Source organism: Hibiscus syriacus, unplaced genomic scaffold (assembly GCF_006381635.1).
Source record: "Hibiscus syriacus cultivar Baekdansim isolate YM2019G1 unplaced genomic scaffold, ASM638163v2 tig00110372_pilon, whole genome shotgun sequence".
NCBI lineage: Eukaryota > Viridiplantae > Streptophyta > Magnoliopsida > Malvales > Malvaceae > Hibiscus > Hibiscus syriacus.
This window is the reverse complement of record NW_024062709.1, coordinates 683896-709348: the sequence shown is the minus strand read 5'-3', so window position 1 is coordinate 709348 and position 25453 is coordinate 683896. Positions and strand designations below refer to the sequence as shown.

At 34.5% G+C, this 25453-nt stretch overlaps 1 protein-coding gene and 1 pseudogene across 2 annotated transcripts; one reads left to right on the top strand and one right to left on the bottom strand.

Annotated features, from left to right (window-relative positions):
* The first annotated feature begins 7329 nt into the window (after positions 1 to 7329).
* Positions 7330 to 13472, top strand: LOC120121424 (annotated as a pseudogene).
* Positions 13473 to 17220: 3748 nt separating this feature from the next.
* LOC120121423 (elongation factor 2-like) lies at positions 17221 to 20621 on the bottom strand. Of its 2 annotated transcripts, none has more exons than XM_039140778.1 (4): positions 20561 to 20621; positions 20181 to 20215; positions 19982 to 20069; positions 17221 to 19813 (listed from the first exon to the last, which is right to left on the bottom strand). In XM_039140778.1, the coding sequence occupies exons 2-4, from the start codon at positions 20181 to 20183 to the stop codon at positions 17373 to 17375; spliced, it is 2532 nt and encodes an 843-aa protein (XP_038996709.1). In that variant the 5' UTR covers positions 20184 to 20215; positions 20561 to 20621; the 3' UTR covers positions 17221 to 17372. The 2 variants fall into 2 exon arrangements, with proteins under 2 accessions (XP_038996709.1, XP_038996710.1); XM_039140779.1 differs by lacking the exon at positions 20561 to 20621 and adding an exon at positions 20352 to 20371.
* Between the last annotated feature and the right edge of the window lie 4832 nt (positions 20622 to 25453).

The following is a 25453-nucleotide window of genomic DNA, read 5'->3' as shown; positions in this document are numbered from 1 at the left end:
TTAGTCTATTTGCAATATAGTCCCCCAAAATTTAGTCCATTTGCAATATGGTCCCTGACGTAACTATTGGGAACCATATTGCAAATAGACTAAATGTTGGAGGATTGTATTACAAATTTTAAAAGTTGGGAACCTAAATGAAAGCTTTGGAAAAGTTCAGTGACCATTACTATACTTTATCCTTAAAATAATAATAAATTAATTAATTCTTCCTCTTCCCCTTCCCCGTCACTCAACAACATCTCTCAAATTAATTAATTATCATCATTTTTGTTTGGACTCTACAGCTCAAACGAAAAAAGGAAGCTCGAAAGAGCCTAAAGGTCCGTTTGGTTCACGGAATGTAATATTACTTCCGGGAATAGGATTACCGGAATATAACATTACCTAACACTGAGAATGTTACATTACTGTGTTTGGTTTGTTTAGCAGGAATGTAAGATTACAGTGTTTGGTTGAAGGAATAAAAGATTACTAGAATGTATATTTTACAAAATTGTCCTTGTTATATATTTTTTAACAAGTTGAATTCTAAACATTTAAATGAAAATATTTATATAAAAATTCATCGATAATATATTATTTTATTATTTTTAATATATATATATACTTTTTAATAAAATTTATATATAATTTTTTATGAAATTTAAAAGATAAATGGTAGAATAAAAGAGTAATATATCATGTATTATTTTAATTTAATTAATATTAAATTGTACATAATTTATCTGAAAATATATTAAATTTTACATCAACATTTAACTAAATAAGCATATGAACATTTTAATAGATGAACCATTTACTCCTACCAAAATGTACAAGATGATTTTATTATAATGAATGCATTACTTTTTAAATGTGTATAATTAAATTAAAATTTTATATATACATTAAACCAAATAAAAATATATATTATATTATATAAATTTATAAATTAATATTAATGTATTTCTTTTGGTACATAATTAATATTTATGTATTACTCACGCATTTAACAAATTAATGTGTAATTTTAATAATCCAAAAAAAATCAAAACTTAATTCAAGTGATTCTTAGATAACAATCATCTTAATTTTCTCTTCCGTCGTAATCAAGCCATCAAATGGAAAAAATTAAGGCTATGCATTGCTTTTCTAGCCTTATTATGAGGCTTGACATCTAATTACTTGAAGATGTCAAAAGCACATAGAATTTGATCAACTCTACATAGTACAAGTTAAAACTACTCGTCCTACAATTTTTCATCAATTCCCGAGCAACACATGAATTCCCGAGCATATCTCGGTGGCAATTTCTTTTTCTCATAGCAACTTCAAGATCATCTAAGGTTACTTGTCCATCACCATCTCTATCCATTCTTCAAAGAACCTCCTCCCTAAAAGATATAACGCAAGAGTAAAATTAGTTCATAGCATTTTACTAAACTATAGTTGATCAAATTAGGCCATGGTAAATTACCCAACCTGAAATTAATGCCATGAGAACTCAAAGGATATGAACTCGTTTAGCATAAAGTTCGATAACTGAGAAGTCTATTAAGAGATGAAAAGAAAAACTATCATGACAGTCTCTCAACCCCAATTCATTTGGAATAAAGGGAAGGGTGATAACCGAAACCAGAGTCCAAAACTAACTAGTTCCTACAGAGTTTAAAGAAAACTATGATTTGAATTGCACTACTTATAGTCGACAACATAATGTATTTCTTTGCTGATAACCTTGGACCAAACCAAGAAAACTAGGTTAGAATTATACTAATTGTATAGTCTACAACATAACATCTATTGACGTTGCTATTCAAGGAACCAAACCAAGAAAAGAAAATGATATGAAGGTAATTGTTTGCCTAGCTACCTGAGAAATCATACCTTCAGACTCGGTGTATCTGAAGAAATCCTGTACAGAGAATAGCTTCTTCTTGTCAGGATGATCTTGTGAAGAGCTGCCTAAAAGTGGTAGAAGCTCGATCATTTCCGTTACTGAGACAATGGATAAGGTGGATTTCAAATGCTCCACATTTGATAGAGGAATCCTAAGTATCCCACTGGCCAGCTTCAGGAACTACCAGTTGTTTCTACCTTACTCCAGTACTAACACCATCATCACCCTCTTCGTACACTTGAGACTCCAACCATACCTGATGGAACACCTCCCACTCTAACAAACTTCAAATTTCCCAAAAATCCATTTACTCAGTCTTTTGACCTTCCCAAATACTTGTCACTGATTTAAAGTAATCGAACACATGCAGTAGAGATGGAGTCTGAGGGCAATCATGATGCATATGTTTACTTTCCTGTAAAAACTAATCAAACTTCTGAAGATTTTGAGTCAACTGATCAAGAATAGGCCTATAAAACATTCAAATGGTGCATGTTTTTCATCATTATGTTTCAAACCCTCATTCATTTCAATAAAGTGAGCCCTTGCCTCGCTATGCCTACTCTCAGCTGGAGCCTTTGATTTCATGTCATGAATACAAGAATGTCGAAACCCTTTATCTTTGTCACCCATTCTCCGATTTCTTTTCATAGCGAAGTTAAATGAGTTCGGTATAGCCTGGACAAAACTATTAACCAACACTGACCAAGTAATTGCAAACTGAAAGCAATTCATGCAAGAACCTTCATCCCTATCCATATCCTTTTCTTTCAATCATTTCCTAACCACCTCAACCTTCTCATTGTTCTTGCCATTTAAAGGCAAAACATTCCGATAAAGGCCTTGACGGGTAGTTTCACAGTTGGAGCTTTTTCTCTCTTCAATACCAACACAACACTGTCCATCACTAACATCACTACCAAAACTGCCATTTCTCTTATTCATACCAAAGATTTGAACCTTACCATTCCTATCAGGAACATTCGATTCGGAAATCGATTCAACATTATCTCCTTTATTATTTGACACCCAAAAACAACTTTCAAATTCAAGTGGTAAAAGTGCTTCCTTTACAAATTGAATCAAATTCGAAATCGATTCCAATGGATCAGTTTTAGACAACATTACTCTTACCACCTCAAAAACTCCACTCTCTTCAATACAAAACTCAGTCTTTCTATGGATATTCAACAAGAACCATATACACCCCCCCCCCCCAAAAAAAAAAAAAGTTGAGCCAACTCAAAGGATGAAAGAGCTTTTCTTACTTAAATTGAATCAAAAATCAATTCGAACAACCCAAATCCTAGCTTCCTTATATAAAACTTATATCTTGGCCAATAAAACGATATATGAACTAAAAGGATATTTACTTGGAAGGAGGATCTGCTGAAGAAACCAACGCTGCCTTGCCTTCTTAAGCAAATCAAGCTTATCCATACTGACAAATTACAGAGAAAAGTACGAACAATGTGGTATTTGAAATCAAATGAGGACTTGTACTCTGTGAGTTACTCTCGCCAAATCGAAGAAGATGAGTTTTCATTCGCAAAAGCAAGGACGAGAATAAACAATACTAAGGGAGATAGGGCTAATATTCCCAGTAAACAGGAGAAAAAAACCACTATTGGTATTCAATTTTTACCTTTACTTAGGAATGTGACCCATCCAAACGTGAGTATCTTAACCTGGAAAAAAGATTACTTCCAGGAATGAAATAATCCGTGAACCAAACGGGGAGTAAGAAAGTCTGCCTCTCGCTCTCCTCCTCTATTTCTTCTGTTTCTCTCTTTCTATTTACATCCCTAATTACCAGATTTAAATTCTTTTATTTTAAAAAAGAAGAAGAAAACATAATTACTGAATCTACTTTAAAGGATCTAAGCCTCCAAATCGAATCGGAAGTCATTTCGTTTATTTTTCTGTTGACGCCTCCAAGTTGAAGTTGCTGGTAATCACCTAATTCAAAATATAGAACTCTTGATCTTTCGTTTGTATTCGCCTTTCGAAGGATTCAGTTTTGCCCTAATCTTATCGATTCCTAAAAAATTCTTTGACTTGTTAAAACTCCCCGATTCGAATTCTTTTTTGTTTTCACATATTTATTTCATTTTGGAAGACATTGTTTGCTTGTTTGTTTGTGGGGATTTTGAACTTAATATTCATGTTTTATTGGAGCTCAAAGAAACTTTATTCCTTAGTTAATATACCTCCCATATTGTTGTGTCCTTGTTTTTGAATTTAACTTGTGTGTGTTTGCGCATGTAATTAATCTGGTGCCGGAAAGTGAATTCAATTGAAAAGCTTATGCTGTAAATTGTGAAATTAAGCGATCCAATGTCAGTGCTATTTTCTTTTGGATACTTGACATTTTGTTATAATTGAGTTTTAGTCTTGATAATTGATACGCTACATGTCAGGTTAATCACTTTTGACGGAAAATAGATATGCATGAAGAGAGGGATGTTGAGCCATGGAGGCTGTTGCAGAGTGAAGAGGAAGGGGAATAGAGTGAGTGAATTATAATTCATTATTATTTAATTATAAATTTATTTTTTAATATTAAATAAATGTTAGATGGCATTTAATGGCCGGAATTAATGATTCGTCACGGTCAAATCCAAATTGAATTACGGAATGAAACGTTAAACACTAAATTGTAATAAAAAACATTAGGTATCAAATTAGGGGAAAAAACATATGTAGTCACATTTTTGACGTTTAAGCTTTTCTTCATTCTATATTTAACTTGATCTAAAATTAAGGTTAGACTCTGTTTTTAAATTTATAATTCAATTTTTTTAAAATATATTTTTCAAATATAAATTCTAGTTGTCATCTATCGTCATTATAACCATCGTTTCAACAAATTCTTTCGATTATCGTCCCAGATTCACCACAAACGGCTTAGTTCAATGGCGAAAATGATCGGACCAAGGTTATATGTTGTTGCATTTGCATAAATCAAATTACTCTTACAGCCGGTTCCACTTTTCAAAGGATATAGGAAAAAAAATGAATGAGAAGTTTTGAAATTTCCATTTCGTTTGAAACACATTTATCTTTACAATGTCCATTTGATTTAAAAACTTTATCAATAATATGAATCAAATTACCTCAGTAGTTAAAAATATGATTATTATCTCTATAGGTCTTGAGTTAAATCACCAACCGTTATAGGCTATTTAAAATTAACATCAAAGAATTTTTATACATTTATAAATTTTAAATTTGATCTTAATTTTATGCAGAGAGGAAAAAAGGTATGAACTGTAAGAGAAAGAAGAGTACTTCTCATGAATCTATAATTTTTGTCTGATAAAATATATGAGAGAAAAAAATAAATAAACCTTACTAATCGACCAAATATACTTAATCTAATTATTAAAATATTAAGCCATATTAAACTCGTATTTTCATTTTTTACCAATCCCGCCAGTGATAGCTGTGATTTCCTCTCTCTTTTTCTTATAATTTTATTTACCTTCATCTATGGCTCACCTTGGCCCTTGGATGATTCATTGAAGAGTTATTGCCCCTTGGATTGTGGGGTCAGCCTGGCATTCATTTTACTAGTTTTATTATTAGTAATAATAATAGGCTACAGTGGGATACAGTAGGAATTGATGAGGAACTTGGGGAATTGAATAGAGAAGGCAACGAATAGTTTGACCTGGTCAACCTGCTTCCCTCATTGGAAGTCCAACACCAACCTCCCTGTTTGCTTCTCACATTTCACAACTCTCCGCCTTTTCTCTCTCTTTCTTCCGCTTATATTTGATATTCGATTTTTATCATACAGATGTGATTTACACACGGTTGATTTAATTTTATTCGAGCTATTATTAATAGAGTTAATTTAGTTTTAAATTGATAAAAATATTTTATTTAAGTTTAAATTATTCAGTGTTTTATTTAATTTTTAAACAAGTGGAGTAAAAATAGGAGTGAAATGTGGCAGTTCAATAACCATTGCAGCCAAATAAATGAACATTAGCAGGAAGAAACAAACAATGAAATGATAATGATAATAATAATAATAGGAGGCAGGGTGCCTGCAAAGCCTGGAATTGGGGCATCAATGAATGAAACAACGCATAGATTCCCAGTCTTCCTCCCTCTATAATTCACGGTCTCAAGTGTTTTCGACAATCAATCGGTAGTAATTACGGTGACGTATGATTAGGAGGGTAGCAAGGACTATATCGACGGTGATGATCGTGATCGGAAAGGACAACGACATTGGGTTAAAATTAAGATTAGAGGATTTTAGAGATTTTTAGTTTTTTTATAATTTAAGAAAAATTAGAGTTTTTTAATAAATATAATAATATTTTATTTTTTTAAAAAAATTAAATTTTAAAATCACTAGATTATATAATGTATCACTTAACGAAAATAATTAACGTCATTAACGATTCAAACACCTGGATGAATAAAAAATACTTTAGCATATATTTGTCGGTTCTCTCATTAGAAAGAAGGCTGGAAGCCGTCATCTCATCAATTTTCTTTCTTTTCTTTCAAATCCAACACTGATTTTAAATTTTTATAATTATAATTTGTTTATCTTTCAGATCTGATAGTAAAAGCTTGCTTTGTTTTGATTTTCAAGCAATCACGTCATTTTCTGGTGTTGCTTTTCTCCTTCTCCTGTCTTGCAGGTTTCTGACTCGATCATAGCAAGTAGCTTGATTTCTCCCTCTGTGTGTGTGTTTCAGATCCGAAGGAGGCTTTTACCCGAAGGAATTTTCTTCTTTAAGCTTCAGAAATTTTGTTAACCGTTAAATACCATATTGATACTAAGTTGATCTTTTCACTGGATTCTCAGATCTGAAAATCTTAACTTCGTTTCTTATGAAATACCAGTTTTAATCTGGATTTATTTGCAGGGATATTTCAAATTACAGACGCGCATATGAAGATAACGTATGAAAATTGTTCAACTATTTCAACTATGTATTTATTGATTTATTTATTTATGTATTATATTTTATCTTTATTTTTAATTTATTTTACAGTCGGAGGTCTTCTATGGAAACTGTTCTTAACCTGGCGTTGGAAGCAGCCTACCACCCTATTTCCCCTTATCTCATTGCATATGAGAATAGGGTTTTGTTATTGTATTTGTGAAAAATAATATAATTTAAACACTTATTTTCATATTTAAACTTAAAAAAATTAACAAAATTATTAACCTAATAAATTTTTTTTTCAACGATGATATGATGTTATCTAATGATGATATGTCATTTTTAGTATATCATTAAATTTTTTAATGACAGGTTACGCAAATGAAATAAAAAAATAAATATTAATTATGATTTTAAAAAAAATAATTGAATGATAAACAGAATAAATAATAATTGGGGCACTAAACCTCCGGTTTACTCTTAATAAAAATAACATCAGGGTCAAATGTTATAACACAAAATATGACCATTTATGTGATAGACTCTTTTCTTCCTGCAATTCTCTAGAAGCTCTTAAAACCGCCTTTCCCCCCGGGTTGCTTAAAATACTTCTTATTAGAATTGTGATGAAGGTACAACCAATAAATATTTTTCCCATAAAATCTTTAGTGAAAATTGAAATTATCAGCCATCAAATTGTAAATACGAGAGAGAGAGAGAGAGAGAGTAATGAGATCATCGAAACGGAGAGCTGCAGATAACAGTAGAGGAAGCAATAGTGGCTCTGACCATTTACAAACCCTCCACCAACGTGTTAAACATGCGTTAAGTCTTGGTAGCGCCAGGTAAATTCGCCCCAGTTTTTAGTTTTAATAATTTATCAATGTTTTTTTTGGTTTTTATATCAATTACTCAAATTGGGTCGTTTATGGGCAGACCGAGTGATGACAAAGATAAGAAATGGAAGTGTACGGATTTAGAAATTCAGAAGCATGTGGTTCGATCCCTTGCTGCTTTTTTTATTCTTCTTTGGAGCTGCCTCCAACCATCGCCTTCTCAAGGTTGGTCTTTTTAAGGGATTTCGATTTAATTCTATATTTTGGTCTTTTGGTTGTTTAGGTTATTGAGAATAATCACTATGTTACTACAAATTAATGCCTGGTTGTGATTTTTGCCATTCCGCAGTATTAGAATTTAGAATATAAAAACAGTTTTTATTGTGAAGAATTAGAAATTAAAAAAGTTTAGACATTTGCTCTCTGTTTCCACTCAAATCCAACTCTGCCTTTTAATTATTTACTTTTTTGGTTCATAGCAACTTTTGTGTATTAAAAAAAACGTTGCAAAAGGCAATTGTGAAACTAGAAAGTAAATTGATTACCTAGTTATGAAACAAAAACACTTTTGTGGAGATTGGTCTTGCTCATGTTTCGGTTTATGTTACATATTTGAGGTAGATGGTTATATTGCCTTCTAATTTAACTCTGGAAGTCTGAGTAGTTGCTAAATGTTAGTTCCGGTGTTATTTGTGTTCAACCATGCTGCTTTTAACAATTTCCATGTTTCGGCTTCCATTTCCAGGATTCTCTTGCTGATATTGTTGAGGCATTGGTGTGGATTCTGCAGTGCAAAAGTGAAGCCATAATAAGCATGACAGTAAATGTGGTGGTGAAGTTGGTCAAAAGTAACAGTTCAATGGTGCAATTGTACTTGACAGATCTCATCAACCCTTTGTCATCATTATTATTTTCCGACAATTTAGAAGTTGCTACTTCTTCTGCCACAGCTTTAAACATGATCCTTTCCAATCTAAGTGTTAAGAGGGAGAAACAAGTTTGGGATATAGTCAAAGAAGCAAAGATTATTGTTCAAATTATTAGGATTATCCGAGAATTTCCTGGTAGAATCCGGCCAATTGAGAATTTTCAAGAGATGGCTTCTCTATTGTATAGAATATTGTGGCGGTGGCCTCAATCTCGTTATTTCATGTGGAATGATACTATTTTGATCAAAGTTTTAGAAGATTGTTTTACTAAATCTCATCAATCTACAAAAGTTGCAGTGCTGAAATTGTATTCTGCATTAGGTAATGAATCATCTGTGAACTTACTAGTTTTTATCCCTCAATTTCTGGATTGAACAATTTCATATCTCTTTGTTCCAGCTCTATGCAATAAAGTATCCAAGGAGCTTCTGGAAAACGGAGAAACAATTCTAACAATGATGGTTTCTTGCATGGATGGTTCAGAGCCTTTGGCGGTTAGGATAGAGGGATTTAGATTTGCCCAGCATTTGGCGGTAATGGTTAATTTGTTTTCTTTCACATATATCCTCAACAAATGTTTTATTGTTGTTTTTGTAATCTTTTACATTCATTACTTAGGCAGATGAACAGCGATGCGTAAAAATGACAAGCGTATGTTCTGAGTCTCTAATTGAAGTCATTATTGGAGGCATGAGAGTATGGAGGTTGGGCGCTGGAAAGGGTGCAAATGATATGATGTCTTTGCTAGATGAGGCCTGTAGGTTGGCTCTAATTAGTCGCTGGCCGGGAGAACATCACTATAACTTTTGGGAGCAAGGGATTGACAAAGTTCTTCTTGATCTACTGCTTGAACATTTTGACAAACAAACAGTGAAGAATCCTTTGTCACCTCAGGAACTTATGTCAGTTGCTCAGGAAGGCCTTGATACTAATTTTCTTCTTGCACTAAGGCCATACATCTGGGAGATTTTTGGATGGCTTGCTGTGCACAGTGCGAAAGATTTTAGACCAAGAACAGATCAAAATGAGCTCTATATTGACATGCTTATCATGTGTGCATGGTGATTTTCCTCTTCATCAATAACTCCTGTTTTGCCTACCCAGTTATGTGCATTTCATGTTTTCATTGATATGTATTTTAATTCTTTGTTATACTGTGGTGTTCTTTTTTTTTCCTTTGGTTTTTTAGCCACCCAGATATTTTCATTACCTTCGCTGATATTTTTTTGATAGCTTGTCTTTTGTAGAAGCACTTTGCAAAGGGTGCCAAATTTGTGAAAAAGATGATGCCTCTAGAAGCGAATCATCATCTAGAGCAGTTTTAGCGATGATGCATTCTAACAGCACATATATTGCGTCAAAAGTAAGGCTCATCCTTTCTCGTGTTCTAGATCTGAAGGGAAATGAGTGTGTGAAACGCTTGCTGCGTTTTCTAGATTATGCATCATCAGCAAACAACTTCGGGTCGCCAAACATTCCTAAATCTGTTTTTGAATTGATTGGTTTGATTTGTTATTCTGAATTGTCACAATATCAAAAAAATGTTATCAGAGGTGATGGGATGAAGACACTAGTGACTTCTATAAGAAGTTGCTTGAGCAATCAAGTGTGTACTAAGAGGAGAAGCTTTGCCCTTCATTTCTATAATAATGTGTTTTATGAGAGGGCATGTTGCTGGATGACTGCTGAAGAGTGGGAAGGAAAAGACGCTCTTTTATTTCACAGTTTGTGGGGACTAGCTGAATTGGTACAGAAATCCTCTGATATAGATCATACCCATATCGAACCTCATTTGATAAAGACAGTACAAGAAGTCTTGGATAATGTATCCGCTGCTGGGCCAAGGTGGTTGGCTGCAAATATTCTTAGTTATTTTGGTGTTTATGGTTTTCCCGATAAATATGACAAAGGCTTTGGGAAAGCACTTCAAGACAAGGAGCATACTGATCTGCAACTCTTTTTCACAAATGGTGAGTCTGTGAATGTTCATAAAATTATTCTTGCAGTCCGTTGTCCATCATTGCTACCCCCTGAGCAATTTTGTCAGAGTGCAAAAACAACTGATAATGTTTTAGTAAGAGATATTCAAAAGAAGCTCTGCTCAATGATGCAGAAAGAAGTCCGCTTGTCTGCTCGTGTTGATCAGCAGGCACTACTGAAGTTGTTGGACTATGTTTACTTTGGTTATCTTGATGCAGGAAAGGAGCTTGCAAGGAAGTTGAAAACTCTGGCTAAATCTTGTAACATGCAACTGCTATTCCTAATGCTTTGCAGAAAGATACCTAAGTGGGGTACTCCAATTCCGAGCTCTGATCTAACTGATGCTCTTGGTCCATTTGGGTTCCAGTTCACGTGAGTCTCTCCCTAGCCCCTTCCCCTATGCATTATGTCAGCAGAATTGTCTTATTTTCGAATCTCAATTTTTGCATATGATGTAGCAGCTTCATTGCAGATAGCATTTTGAAAGTACACTTACAAAAAGATATGCTGATCAACTGTTAATTTGCTGCTTGCTGTTCATTTATGTTTATGTAGTGTGAATTAGAAGTTGTTATATTCTTGTTTCAGGGATATAATCTTGGAAGCTAGAGAGAGAGAACAAATGTCCTGGGCATGCAGTTTTTGCTCTCTATTGATTCCGCACATACATGCTCACAAAATCATACTGCAGTGAAGGTGTAAATATCTACAAGCTTTGTTTCTATCTGGAATGCAGGAAAGGTGCGCAGAAACCACTTTTCTTTTTCTTTTTTATTTTTATTTTGAAGTTCTAATTTTTTTGTCATACCTTGGCATGATAATTGATGACAGGTGTTTTTTTTATATATATTAAGAATAGTCCGTTGGCCTGGTAGCCAATATTGTTGCTATGAAAAGTATCACAGGTTGAAAATCTCGAAATATTATGACACCATTTTCTGTTGGGTAAACTAAAATTAGGCAAATCTCTATATTCTATATTGATCAATTAGTATTTTACTTGGACTAGTTTTGAACTTATGTTGGCCTCTTCAATGTTGATTATGTCACAAATGGGTTGACATTCAACAAATGTCAAGGGATTTGACTTATTATTATTATTTGTGGTATAAAAGAGGCCTATGGTCCTGAATATGACAACCAAGCAATCTGAGGTAACCGACACCCACTACATCTGTCTGCTAGGAGATTTCAAGCCACAAGGAGCTTGATGATGAATTTTTAATCCTGCTGCATCTGAAATACGTTCATAATAAAGTCAGTCGGCAATATAATTTTTCTTGGAATGTGGGAAAGCCTTGGAGTCCTGGCATCAAGGAGTCTTTGATTGCCTGGATGGTGGAAAAAGTGGGTGTTGAGGTGGGATGTTCTGCTTGATTAAGAGCATAGAACTTAAGAAATCAGATTGAATCTCCACTCTTTTAAATTACATATTCTTTGCTACTTCTGACTCTTGATAGATTGCCCAAAGTTCTACCAAGGTGAGTGGATAACCATGTAATATCCAATCATTCAGTTTTTCCATTCTTTTCCGAATGCACCTCCTGTTCGTGCAGCTTCCATGAACATTTAGCTTAAGAAATCTGGTTTGTTCCGATTTAGAAGAACTTCAGGTTTTGGGACTTCAGGAATCTTGCTATCAGAGAATGTAAGCCATTCTTTGACCACTTCAACAATGTTGTCCCATTTGACTAAGGATGGGATTCTGAATTATCATACATTCATACTTGGTTCAAAGACATCAATTTCCTGCTAAATGGCATTTCTATTTCATTGGAGTTTCTAATAAGCCAGGAACTAATACCCTATCTCTTCCACGCACAGTTTTTTTTATCTTAGCTTTTCGATTCTCAATCATCAGAATTGTCATGTAACTTTGGATGTTTCAATCATTCTGTTCCTGATTGCTTTGTGTGGTAGTGTATTGACTTTTTCGATACATATTAATTCTTATACTGTGTTTTAATGAATTTTTTTCTGAAACAGGAGATGATTTGTGTGCCTTCATTTTTAGTTTAGGTTCTTGGTATTTTCATTTTTGCCTCTGGTTTATGTTCACAGCAAAGGTTCACTTTGGTTGCAGCCATTCACAAAGCATAAATGTTCCTGTAAGTTGGGAAGTGTTAATCAAGTTAGTTCGAGTGATCTATAGTCATGAGCTGCCTAATCCCCCATTTGGATGTGTGTGGGACAATATGGATACTGAGGAAAGGCTATATGAGTTGAAACCTTATGTAGAACCATACTGGCTGTCTGAATTTTGGATTTTGGAAGATGTTCAAGAAGGCTGCTTCACAACTATTACATCTTGCTTGGATTCTGATAGACATTTAGCTGTTGAAGTTAAGAAACTAGCATATGGTTTCTCTGTGGAAGCTAGTGGAGGTAGCGGCAGATTACATGGCCCCCCTTTATCCTAAACTCCGAGACTCCGGTGTTCTTGAACAACTTGATGATCTGCTAATTGAGTTGGTTCATGATGTTTCTGTGAGGCTCTCTCAAGAGCGGTAGCTTTTCTCGATGATATCATCTCACCTATAATATATGAAGCTGATTAGTGTGGAAACCATTTCTCTCGTACATCCAGTATCCTCTGATGAGAGATCAGATACGAACATGCTCTTCACGTGAGTTTATGTGCACTATTTTGGGAACGGAGCGGTTCAACCGTGAATTAGGAAGGAAGTTTTAGTTAGGATCGATATACAGATCATATGATGAAATGAACGAGTAACTTAAGTATGTGATTCGCTTTGTTGTGTCCAAAGTGATCCGTTTGGTAGTTAACATGACGTACACTTTGTTTTTAAGCAGTCGCCTGTAAATTGTTTTGAAGGTTTTACTTCAGATGGTAGATGGCTTCATGTTTTGGAGTGTAGCACATTCCTTCCCAGGGTCTCTGCTAATGTGTACCGTTGCTTTCTCCATAGAATCATCTTTGTTTTTTAGTATCAATAAGACTTAAAACTAGATCTGACTTTTGAATTATAACTTTTTTTCTTTGTTTTTAATAGCTAAACAACTATTTCATTTTATTGTATCCTGCTTTAGGATTTATACCACCATTATTTTTAATAAGCAGATATGGCTCATTGATATTGATCGATCATAACATTGCAGAGATGACATTAAAGGCTATTAAAAAATGTACACCAACACTAAAACAATGCCTTACATAAGAAGAAACTGCCAATATTAAAGTTGACGCACCATTTTAATTGGACTGACAACGCAACAATATCACACACCAACCGGCACGCTGCATTATTAGATTCTTTATCCAGTGTCTATTGCACGGCAATTGTTCGACAGACATGATCCATCCCACCTCTAAACAAAAATATAAGTCGAGATGCTGGATATCCTCTGCACTGAACCAACTACAACCCCATACAAAGGAGTTCTAACAAAATAGTCTCCAATCTATGGAAAGAGCCCCATGAGAGGAAGATACCTGCAGGGTTCTATCATACATACAAATTGCTAGGCCCATTTAAAAGTATCGCAAAAGAAGAAAAAAAGCAGAAGCATGTTCGGGTTCTATCATACATACAATCTATAGATCTGTTCGGGTTGACTCAGTTCAGTCTGAGTTGACTCGATCGGGTCAAACAGACCTAGTTCAGATCGGGTTGGGCCGGTTCGGTCCACCTGGACCGTTTCTGTAAAGAACTACGCCTGGAGGAAGAGCCCCAAGCGCATGCGACGGCGCGTGGTGACGGCGACGGGATGGGGGCGGCAGTCGACAATCCCCGAAGCATCCTTTCAACACCAAAAACCCGCAACAAGGCATTAATCAACCAAATCTGTGAAAAATCAACCGAAAAACGCTCGAAACATACCCCTAATGACGGACTTTGACAGCGCAACGTTGGGCGACTGTCTCGATCGAGTTCTGGTCGGAATCTCCTGGGGAGTTCAGTGGCAGCGACGGTGAGTCGAAGGGACGATCGTGGCGGCCGAAAAATGCGATTAACCGAGGGATGACTTGAGTTTTCCCGACGAACTTCTCAATGCTCCTCGACGGAAGACGGTAGGGTATTTTGGTGAGTGACCGAATGGGGTGGGTTCGGAGCTTTATGGCGCTTCCGTTGGGCTAGGCGGTGACACCCACCGGCAGACGGTGGTGTCGAAATGAGGAGGGCAAGCTGACGGGGTTCTCCTTCTTCTACTCGATGAATGGTAGCCGATACGGGCGATTTAAGATCAGAATTAGATCATCGGTCGTTGATGAGGCTGACGACAACGGCGATGCACTCAACCGCCGACTGGAGGTGGCTGGCCGGAGGGGCGACTGTGGGGTTGTTTATTTGGTGAAAACAATGGGTTTAGGTTTGGGATTGATCCACATACAGGGTTATGAAAATGGGTTATATCACAAACAAAATTATTAAAATACATATATTATTAAATTATACACAATCAGTGACTTAGGGTAGATGGTAGGGGATGGTTGGCCAAACCCTAGTTTTTCACCCCAGCCGCCAACTTCCCATTTTTTTTGAGTCCAGGTTTCTCGAAAACTGCCTTAAAATTTTTAAAATCTTATAAAATGATCCTAAATATTATTAAATTAAAATTAAATCAAAAGTAACAACAATTGGGGTGTGACAGAAAGAAGGTCACTTCGTCTCAAAAAAGCATAAACCGAGTAAATGAAGCAAAAATGAATCGAATAACAAACCTTTAGAAGTATCGCCTAATTGCTTAAGATCCTCAGAAACATCCATCTTATCTTCGCTTCAAAATTATGACGCGATAGGGAAAACCCAAAACAGAAAAAAAAAAACAACTAATTATTAACTGAACCTTCAATCTAATGGTTTCCTTAAAAGAATCTGAACTATGAACTCTGGACCATGAAGAAAATATACATATTAAAAGAGAGAGGACTAAAAAAATTGTTTGAAAAGCAAAAATCCTTTGGCAAGAAATATGATTTAGTAGAGAGATCTGTATGTACTTCACGGCTAAGGGAACATCTTAAATTTTTTTCCTTTTTTTTTAAAAAAAAGTTTGGTTTCTCAAATTTGTTGAATAAAGAAAGAGAAAAAAAACCTTCGGAATAGATAACGAAGGAACTTTCTTTAGACCGTTTGAGTCGACTGAAAAAAGGTTTTATTTTGTTCTATCAATCAAAATTTAAATTTAAATTTTTATTTTTATTTGCTTGTAAAATTACTACAATTCATGCAAAATTTACATGAAAAGTACTTCAAAAATATATATAAAAAAACGTAATTGGGAATTTTCAAGAGAGGGAGAGTGTAAACTATGGATTGAGTATTGTTTATAGAATTAATTTGCTCACTAAAATTGATAAGATATTCAATTTGACTGTTTAAAATAAATATATTTACAAAAAAGTAACCATTATAAAAGAATAAAAATAATACTAATCGACCTTTCTAATCACAGAGCTTATTAAAATGCTCATGGCAATGGAGGTTTAAGAATGAAAATATTTTGCACGAATCAACTTACCTCAATAGTTAAAGGAATCATTGTTGTTTTTAAAAGTTACGAGTTCGAGCACCATCACCTACATAAAGGTGATTGAACATTCATTTTCAAATGGTTGAAAATATTTAGAACATATACGATTTTATAATCACCTTAACTTGATAAAAAAAAAGAATGTAAATATTTAGTATTTTTAAAATATGAAATTAAATAATGTTTACTTAGGGAGGATTAATTTTTTTTTAAAATTAAGATAAAATTAAAATAATATATAAATACTAAAGACCAAATTTATTTTTATGTTACTTTTATTAACTATCACATCAGCTTTTAATGTACGGAATAATATTTAATAACTATTTTATAAAATTAGAAAATTGAAATGACAAATTTGTAGTATTTTAAAACTCAGATAACCTAATTAGTAACGTCAAGGAATATTTAAAAGGTTTATCCTAAATTTAATTGAGTAATTCAAATAATTTCAATCATTTAGTATTATTAATGGTGCAACATTGGAGGGTGATAATTATAATAGTGTATTACGGTAAACTTTTTTCTGATTTCGGTCTTTATGCAATTATCACAGTTCACCAGTCACCACCTCGACGCTCAAGTTGTCCTAAAGGCAACTTACCCCACACGCATCCATCCTCTTGCACATATTTCTGTGACATATGCTTGCTAGCCTGCTGAGATGGCAGACTATTGAGTCTAACGGTATTTTGATTCTCAAATCACAGAGATTGTCTGAACCTTTTCTCCAACTAGGTTCATGAGTTGTTTGCTGGTAGATAAAATCTACCCCTAAACTGCTAAACCGAAAAAACCTAAGAGCGAATTAATAGAGTTTAAGATGAGATTTTTTCATTATTTTCTTCAAAGAGTATATGAGAATGAAAATATAATAGCCACATTTACCCTTCTAAATCATGATTCATCTGTGATTTCCAAATTAAGATTTTAAAGTAATAGGATATTAATCAAGTCTTTACGCCTCTTAAATTGAGATTAAAAATAGAATAACAGCAGAGCACTGCTTGTTTTCCATATACAAATTCTTTGACAATTAATTAACAAAAACATCCATTACAATTATTATGAGTAAAGCAGTGGGCAACGCGATCCGAACAAAATAAAAACCAGAAACCGTGAGGTCAAAAACAAGATCAAAACACGTTTATTGGGAATACAAGCATCACAGAGGCTAAAAAACAAAACAGAACAATTCTAGTCCATGTACACAATAATAGATGGTTTAAGGTTGATGGCACCCACCCAACAAAAATAACATAGTAGAGACCAACTTATAGCAGCAGCGGAAAATGGATAATCTAACTTCTCCTCAACAATTTATTATGGTAGCTGCTTATAGCTTGTCCTCGTACTCGGAAAGTGGGGTCATCTGCCCCTTCAAACCCTTCCTCTTACGGATATCAGCAACATGGGCTGCTGCCTGTGAACCAGGCTCCAATGGATCCGATGACATCATATCCCAGTGATCAAACACACACTGTGGAAAAGCCTGTCCTGATGTTGCAGCCCTCAGAGTGCTAGAGAACCCGAAAGACTCGATAACAGGGAGGTAAGCTTTGATGTTGTATAGTGGAGTACCAGGCCTCTGCATCTCCTCAAAGACGTGTCCTCGCTTCTGGTTAAGAACACTGTAAATACCACCAAGTGCCTGCTCCGGGGCTTGGATTTCCGCCAAGTAAACCGGCTCAAGCAACCTTGGCTTGGCAGTCAGCTGAGATGCATAGAAAACCCTCCTGGCAGTTGGGATGATCTGACCACCACCTCTATGGATAGCATCAGCGTGGAGAACCACATCACAAACTTCAAAGCATATACCCCTCATGTTCTCTTCAGCCAATGCACCTTCCTTTGATGCCCACTGGAACCCAGCAACTACTGAATCCTTAATTTCATTCAGGTATTGAACTCCCTTACACATATCAACTACCATGTTAGGACCTGTGGTCTCAGGGCCAAAACACCATATCTTCTTAGCAAGATCTTTGTCCCAACCATACTCCTCGGCCAAAATTTTAGAACGATTCTTGGGATCATCTCTTGGACCAATACGCCCTTCATCAATGGCCTCAGCCAATCCTTCCTCCAAAGGACGAGCTTCCATGTACAAACGGTTGTGCTTGTTAGGAGACTTGCTCATCACTGTCCTGCAAGACCTCTCTAGGACAGTTTCACGGAAAGACACAACAGGGTCTGACTTAACGATCTCCGCACCACCCATAAAATCTTCTTGCAAATCTTTAAGACAGATTTCAAGGTGGAGTTCTCCAGCACCAGCAATAATGTGCTCTCCCGACTCTTCAATGCTACACAGAACCATAGGATCAGACTTTGCCAAACGCTTCAGCCCTTCAACAAGTTTGGGAAGATCAGATGCAACCTTGCACTGAACAGCAACACGGACAACAGGAGAGACAGAGAACTTCATGGCACGAATTGGGTGAGCATCAACTTCCTTCTCATTAGTCAAAGTAGCATTCTTTGTGATAAACTGATCCAACCCGACCAAGGCCACTGTGTTACCACAAGGCACGTCCTCAACAGTTTCCTGTTTCTTTCCCATCCAAATAACAGTTCTCTGTACACTCTTAACATACAAATCTTTCTTCTCACCAGGGACATAGTTTGGACCCATGATCCTGACCTTCAAACCAGTTGAAACTTTGCCAGAGAAGACACGACCAAAGGCAAAGAACCTACCTTTATCGGAAGCAGGAATCATCTTTGAAACATAGAGCATAAGAGGACCCTCGGGATCACAGTTCCTGATGGCATTGGCATAGACATCATCAAGTGGACCCTCATACAAATTCTCAACACGGTATCTCTGAGCCTTGCTTGGAGAGGGAAGGTGAAAGATCATCATTTCCAGCAGAGCACTGCTTGCCGGAAGCCAAGTCTGCATTACACGTTTCATTAGGGCCTTCCCCATCAAGTCCTTCTCGTCAGATTTCATGGTAACATTAAGCTTTTGCAACATGGGCCAGAGCTTATCCTTCTGGTCATTCATACAAGTGTTGATTATCTGCTTGATGGGTTCATAACAGAATTGAACAAACCCCCGCTTGCAGGTAGCAGTGCCAGTATTCTTGGTGGTCCACTTCTTGGTAGCTGGGTCAAAAAAGTTTTCGCCCCAAAGTCTTTCCATCATTTTTGCCTCATCAACTCCAAACTTTGAGGCATACATTTTAGCAAAATTGGTCAAGGTAAAAGCCCAACCATGCAAACCAGCAGAGAAAGCAACTGTTCCCTTCTCAGGGTAGACTTGAACATCACCCAGAAGAGGATCTTCATAGGTAGCCATGATGACGTTAGCATTTTCAATCACTCTTTGGAATGTCTGGTAAGCTTCCTCACCATCAACCTGGAGCTCAAGGAAGCACCTGTCCATCTTGTTAACAGTCAAGACAGGCCTGATTCTTTCACCAAGAGCCTGACGGAGGACAGTCTCTGTTTGCACACAGACGCCTTCAATACAGTCAACAACAACAAGGGCACCATCAGTAATACGAAGAGCAGCCGTAACCTCGGATGAAAAATCAACGTGCCCAGGGGAGTCAATAAGATTAATCAGGTACTCATTCCCTTGTCTCTCTCCTTTGTAGCTCTTCAAAGATTCATCAGACATCGCATAATACAGAGAGATACCAGTAGACTTGATTGTGATACCACGCTCGGCCTCATCAGCACGGGTATCAGTCATACGAACATCACCAGCAACTTCTTGTGCAATAATTCCAGCAGCAGCAACAAGAGAATCAGTAAGAGTTGATTTTCCTGCACATCACAAAAAAAAACACAAGATGAGAACTAATGCCAACACTTTAGAGAGAGCCAAATAATTCATAAACACCAATATATTGAAGTAAAAAATTAGTCAAACAAGCTATAATAATTTTAAAGTAAATTTAAGTGATAAACAAACAGGAATGGAAACAAGCTTACCGTGGTCCACATGGGCAATAACAGACATGTTACGGATGTTGTGCTTTCGGTCCATAATGGCCCGAAGCTCCTCAGCTGTAAACTTCACCTGTAACACATCCAACATCAACTCAAATCAAATGGAAATCACATAAAAATAAAAAAGGAAACCAAACAAAAAAAATCAGCAAAACAGAAACAAACTGCTCGGTCAACTTACCATCTTGGCTTGTTTTTAGAAAAAAGAATCAAAACCTGCTCAGCAAACAAAACGAATTAGTTCTAATCCAAAAAGTATAAATTCAAGGAACCAACAAAAGAAGTTTAATCTCAAATACACAACTCCATCCATGAAAAAAGTAGAATTTTCTGAGATCTGAAATCATATTGCCTATTTTTAGATGATTAAAAAAAGCTGTCAACCATATAATTTTAGAGGTACGTAAATAGATGATTTACTTAGTAAACAGAATCATAATCCATCTAACAACGAAGAAATGAAAATAAAAAACAGGATCTAAGATCAAAACAATAAGAAATGAAAACACTTGGATCTAAACGTAAGTAGATCTTAATTACATATGAAAGAATAGAGAGAACCTTAGAGAGAAAGGCGGCGATACAGAGAAAGAGGAAGTTATTGATACACACTCGAAATGAGGTGAACGCGTGTGAGCGAAAGATATAAGCTCGGCTCGGCTAGGGCTATTCTCTTTTTCGGTTTTGGGCTTTGGTTTCGTGGGCTTTTTAATGCTGCTAGACTCTAGTGGTAGTCTGGTACACAGCATCTAAAACATATCTTCGGCTTCCGAAAAGGGATAAAGCACGTTTAGTCCTTAACTTGACAATAATTTTTAATTTGATCTTTGATTTTTTTCTTCATTAATCTTAAATTTGATTTTTTTATTTTAATTCTTTTATGATTCTTTAATCTGAAATTATATCATGTGATACAGCCATGACATCAAAATAATATTCAAACTTAAAGGACTAAAGTGGATAAAGAAAAGTGACGTTAATCCCATTTTTCATATGTACTTTTTAAGGGTTTAAGGTCAATTTGATAGACTTTTTAAAATGTGATTTTTAAAAGTATTGTAGAAAATAATTTTTAAAAGTGTTATTTAAAAATGAAGTTTAAAATTTAGCTTTTTGATATTGTTGTTAAAAAGTGAGTTTGAAAAGATAAAATATATATTATAAAAATTATATTGTAAATTAAAAATATAGAATTTAAATTATGTTTACATTTATTAATACTATGATATATCAAATTAAACGATAATAAAAACATAAAAATATTTTAAGATAACTCATTAATAATACTTTTATAAATGAAATATTTTTTTAGAAAAAAATATATTATCAATACATTTTTACATGTGGATATAAAATCATTTCGATTTAATCACAATCACTCATTTAACATTTGAATTTTAAGATAACATTTTAATTATTTCAATTCAACCATGATCACTTATTTAAAATTTAAAATAACATAATTTAAATTAAATATATCAATTTAAACTATAATAAAAATATAAAAAATAAAAATATATTTTATGATAACTCACTATTAATATTTTAATATATAAACCATTAATTTTATTTACTTTTAAGTAATTAAAATAAATTATTAAGTAATAAATTATTTTTTAAGGATATTGATATTAAATTATTAAAATAAAATGTAAATACATAATTGAGTAAAGTCCATGCATTAGTAAGGGTAAAATTATAATTTATTTCCAAATAAAAAGTTGAAAATGAAAAATCTACAAATATTAGTTTTTGCAGTTGTTTTGAAAACTCCGTTTCCACCACAAGTTTTTGTCATTTTTTACTCGTTTGGTATTGATTTTTTGGTCAAAACGGGATTTTTTTTCCTTCTAAAAATGCTTTTATTTAGAGAGTCACGTCAACCGGGGCCTTCATATAAAAATAGATATCCGAGCTATATCAAAAATTAATTTTTGAAGTCTAAAGAATTTTTCGTTAAAAATAAGTGTCGAACGTTTTCTCTGTTACGCTTTGTGTTTATTGTTAAAGAAATCGCTAAGTGACATGTGTCAAGTTTAGATTTTTTTAAAAAAAATATATTTTTAAGTAATATTTTATTTTTAAAAATCGAAAATATAAACGTGACATGTGTTACTTAACGATTTTTTAACGGTAAGTATCTAAAAGTGTAATGGATAAAACATTATGCACCTATTTTTTTTTAAAAATCAGGCACCAATAGTTAATTTTGGCTATAGGTTGGGCACTTATTTTTGCATTAAGCTTTTTTTTAAGTGTAGGTTAAATTATTTCAAAGAGACTGTGATTCTCCCTAGAGATCCCGAATTTAAACAATTGTATTTGTAGGATGTGTTCTCATAGTCAATGGTTAAGAAATATTTTGAATATATACTACTTTATAATTAGACTATTAAAAAAACATTTATGTGTACTTAAAATTACAGTGTCTTAATAAAAAAATTACAGTCTCTTCTAATATATATATAAGAGAAAATAACTTCAGTGACCAAAAATGCATTATAATATACGAATTTAACAAACTTTTTTTGAATTTGCCAAAATGACCAACAAATTCGCAACGCGAATTCTAATTTTGCAACACAGTTTCCAATTTCGCAACGCGAATATGTAAATCGCATTGCGATTTTCCAAATTCGCAACTGAATTTTAAATTCGCAACGCGAATTTAATTTCGCAACATGTTTTAATTTCGCAACACAAATGTTTTGGGTATATAACAACGCAGCAGCAACAACTCATAACCTAAATCCCTAAATCGTAATTCATTCCATCTCCATCTATCACTCTCTCCGGCTATATCCGTTCCTATATCCAACGACATCCTTCCCATCTCTATTTTTTTTACATAATTTTATTTCTATATAATTTTTCAATGATTTCTCTCCCAAATTATCAACTATCAACTTAATAAAGGTATGTTTTTCTCTAAGTTAGTGATGATATCTAGTTTATAGCTCGTTTGTTTAGTAAATTAATTTACAATTTTTAGAATGAAATCATCTAATGTTGATAATGTTTGGATAGATTTGTGTTTTGGAGGGTCATGAGAGAATGTTCATGGTGTTTTACAATATGTGCTTTACCCATGAATCTTCAACTAAAACTGTCATTAAAAAAGTTAACTTATGAAACTCTAATGTTACGTGTTGCAAAGAAATTGAATTTAGAGCCTCTAAGTGGATTTAGGCTATCTTATCAGAGAAAAGTAAAGTTTATTTATTAACCGACAATGAAGATGTTGAACGATTCATTGCTTACATTAGTGTTTCGCAAGAAGATGATGTTACATTGTATGTTGTTGAACCTAGAAGTAGTGAAGTTGGGTCAGTAGCGGGTAGTAATCAACTAAGTTCTTCAACCCAAAATTTAATGGTTCCACCACAATTTCATCACCAAGTAAATTTTGTTTCACCACATTTCCAATACCAAACACAATCTCAAAACCCACAACCTTTTCCTAATCCAAATCCCAATAAACTTTCAGCACCAAATTCTAGTTTTCGTATTGACCAGTTAGACGATTATGAGCCAACAGAAAAAATTGTGAGTACTAGTCAGTATTCGAAATTTGATCTTGGTCAATACCCGGACTTTGATCTTGGTCAATACTCGGATTTTGATGATGTGATGGAAGAAGAAACATGCCCTGCATGTAATGATTTTGATATTGGTCAATACCCGAATTTTGATGATGAAACAGCCGCTGCCGTGGAAGATGTTGTTGATGATAATGAGGAGGAAGTTACGACTGTGAATGAACATGTTGAACATCCATTCTGTAATTCATATAACCCTGAAGAAGAAAAAGAAGAAGAAGTCCCCGAAGAAAGGAAAAAGAAGAAAATACCACGGGAGTATAACTGGAATATGCCAGAATTACTTCAGATACCGGAAGAAGAGTTGGTAAAGATATCAGTTGATTGTTACACAAAAGTTATTCGTATCAAGAAAGATGATTGTTTTGATACAAAGGAATACTTGAATATAGCTTTGTATACGAAATGTGTGGAAGATGGCTATCAACTAAGAGTTAACAAATCAAGCAAAGATCATTTCGAAACAAGGTGTATGATTGACAAAAACTGTACGTGGCGTATGATTGCTAAGAGGATAAAAGATTGCAAAATGTTTCAAGTTAGGACTTTTATTGATAAACATACATGTTCAAGAACCCAAGTTTTTCCTCACCATAGACAAGCAAACAAAAAGGTGTTTGGTGGTTTTCTGGCTGAGTTAATGTTTTTGAATGGAAGGGTATATCAGGAACATGAAATTATGACTGACATGAATGCTCAGTTCAAGATTAGTATCTCATATTCTCAAGTTTGGAGAGCCAAATGTTATGCCTTGGAATTGTTGAGGGGGTCGCCAGAAGCATTGTTTGCCCAACTGCCGGCTTATTGTCACAATTTAAAGCTGAAAAATCATGGGTCGGTAACTCATATCAAAACAGATAGAGATGGACACTTTGAGTTGCTGTTTATCGCCATTGGTGTTGCGGTTAGTAAATAATTATAATTTTGTTGACTCATTTTTGTTAGTTGCATGCATTTCACATTTAAATGATTATATTTCTTGTGTATATGATTTTGTAGATTCGTTCGTTTATTACTTGCATGTGCCCAGTTATTATAGTTGATGGAGCACATTTGAAAGGTCATACCTTGGAGTAAACTTATTAGCAGTAGCCATGGATGCTAACAATGAGATACTGTCAATAGCTTACGGGGTTGGTAAATCTGAAACCTCTGATTCATGGACATGGTTTATGGGGCATCTTAGGGATTGCATAGGTCCTATTAACAATCTGACAATCATATTCAATAGGGAAAACTCAATTGACAACACTGTTAGAATGTGTTTCCCAGATGCTTTTCATGGACTTTGTGGTGTTCATTTGTACAGAAATCTAAAATCAATGTCTGCTGGTATAAAAAATCAAAAATGGACATACTGGAAGGCTGCAAAAGCTTATCGGGAAGTGGATTTTAATAAGCATATAAATTGTTTAAGACGTGTTTTGCCTCAATGTGCTCAAACACTAGAAGATGTCGGGTTTGAAAGATGGTCAAGAGTACATCAACTTGGAGCAAGATATGGTTTCATGACGTCTAATAGTTCAGAATCAATCAACGCTCTAAGTCGCATTCCCGGAAATTACCCATTACTATGTTAATGGAGTTTTTTCGAGCCTCTATTCAACAGTGGTACTGCAAGAAAAGAAACCATGCAGGTATTATTTCTTTAAATTCGTAACTTATCATATATTTTACTAAGTATTATTTATTTAAATTTACAGGAACATTGGAACGTCGGGTTACACCATGGACTGAAAAAAAGATAACGAAACGTGTTGTGAAGTCAACGTCCTGGAGAGTTGAACCATGTTCAAACACTTTGTTTAAAGTATTGGATAATAATTTAAATGGGCTTGTCGATCTAAATGCAAAG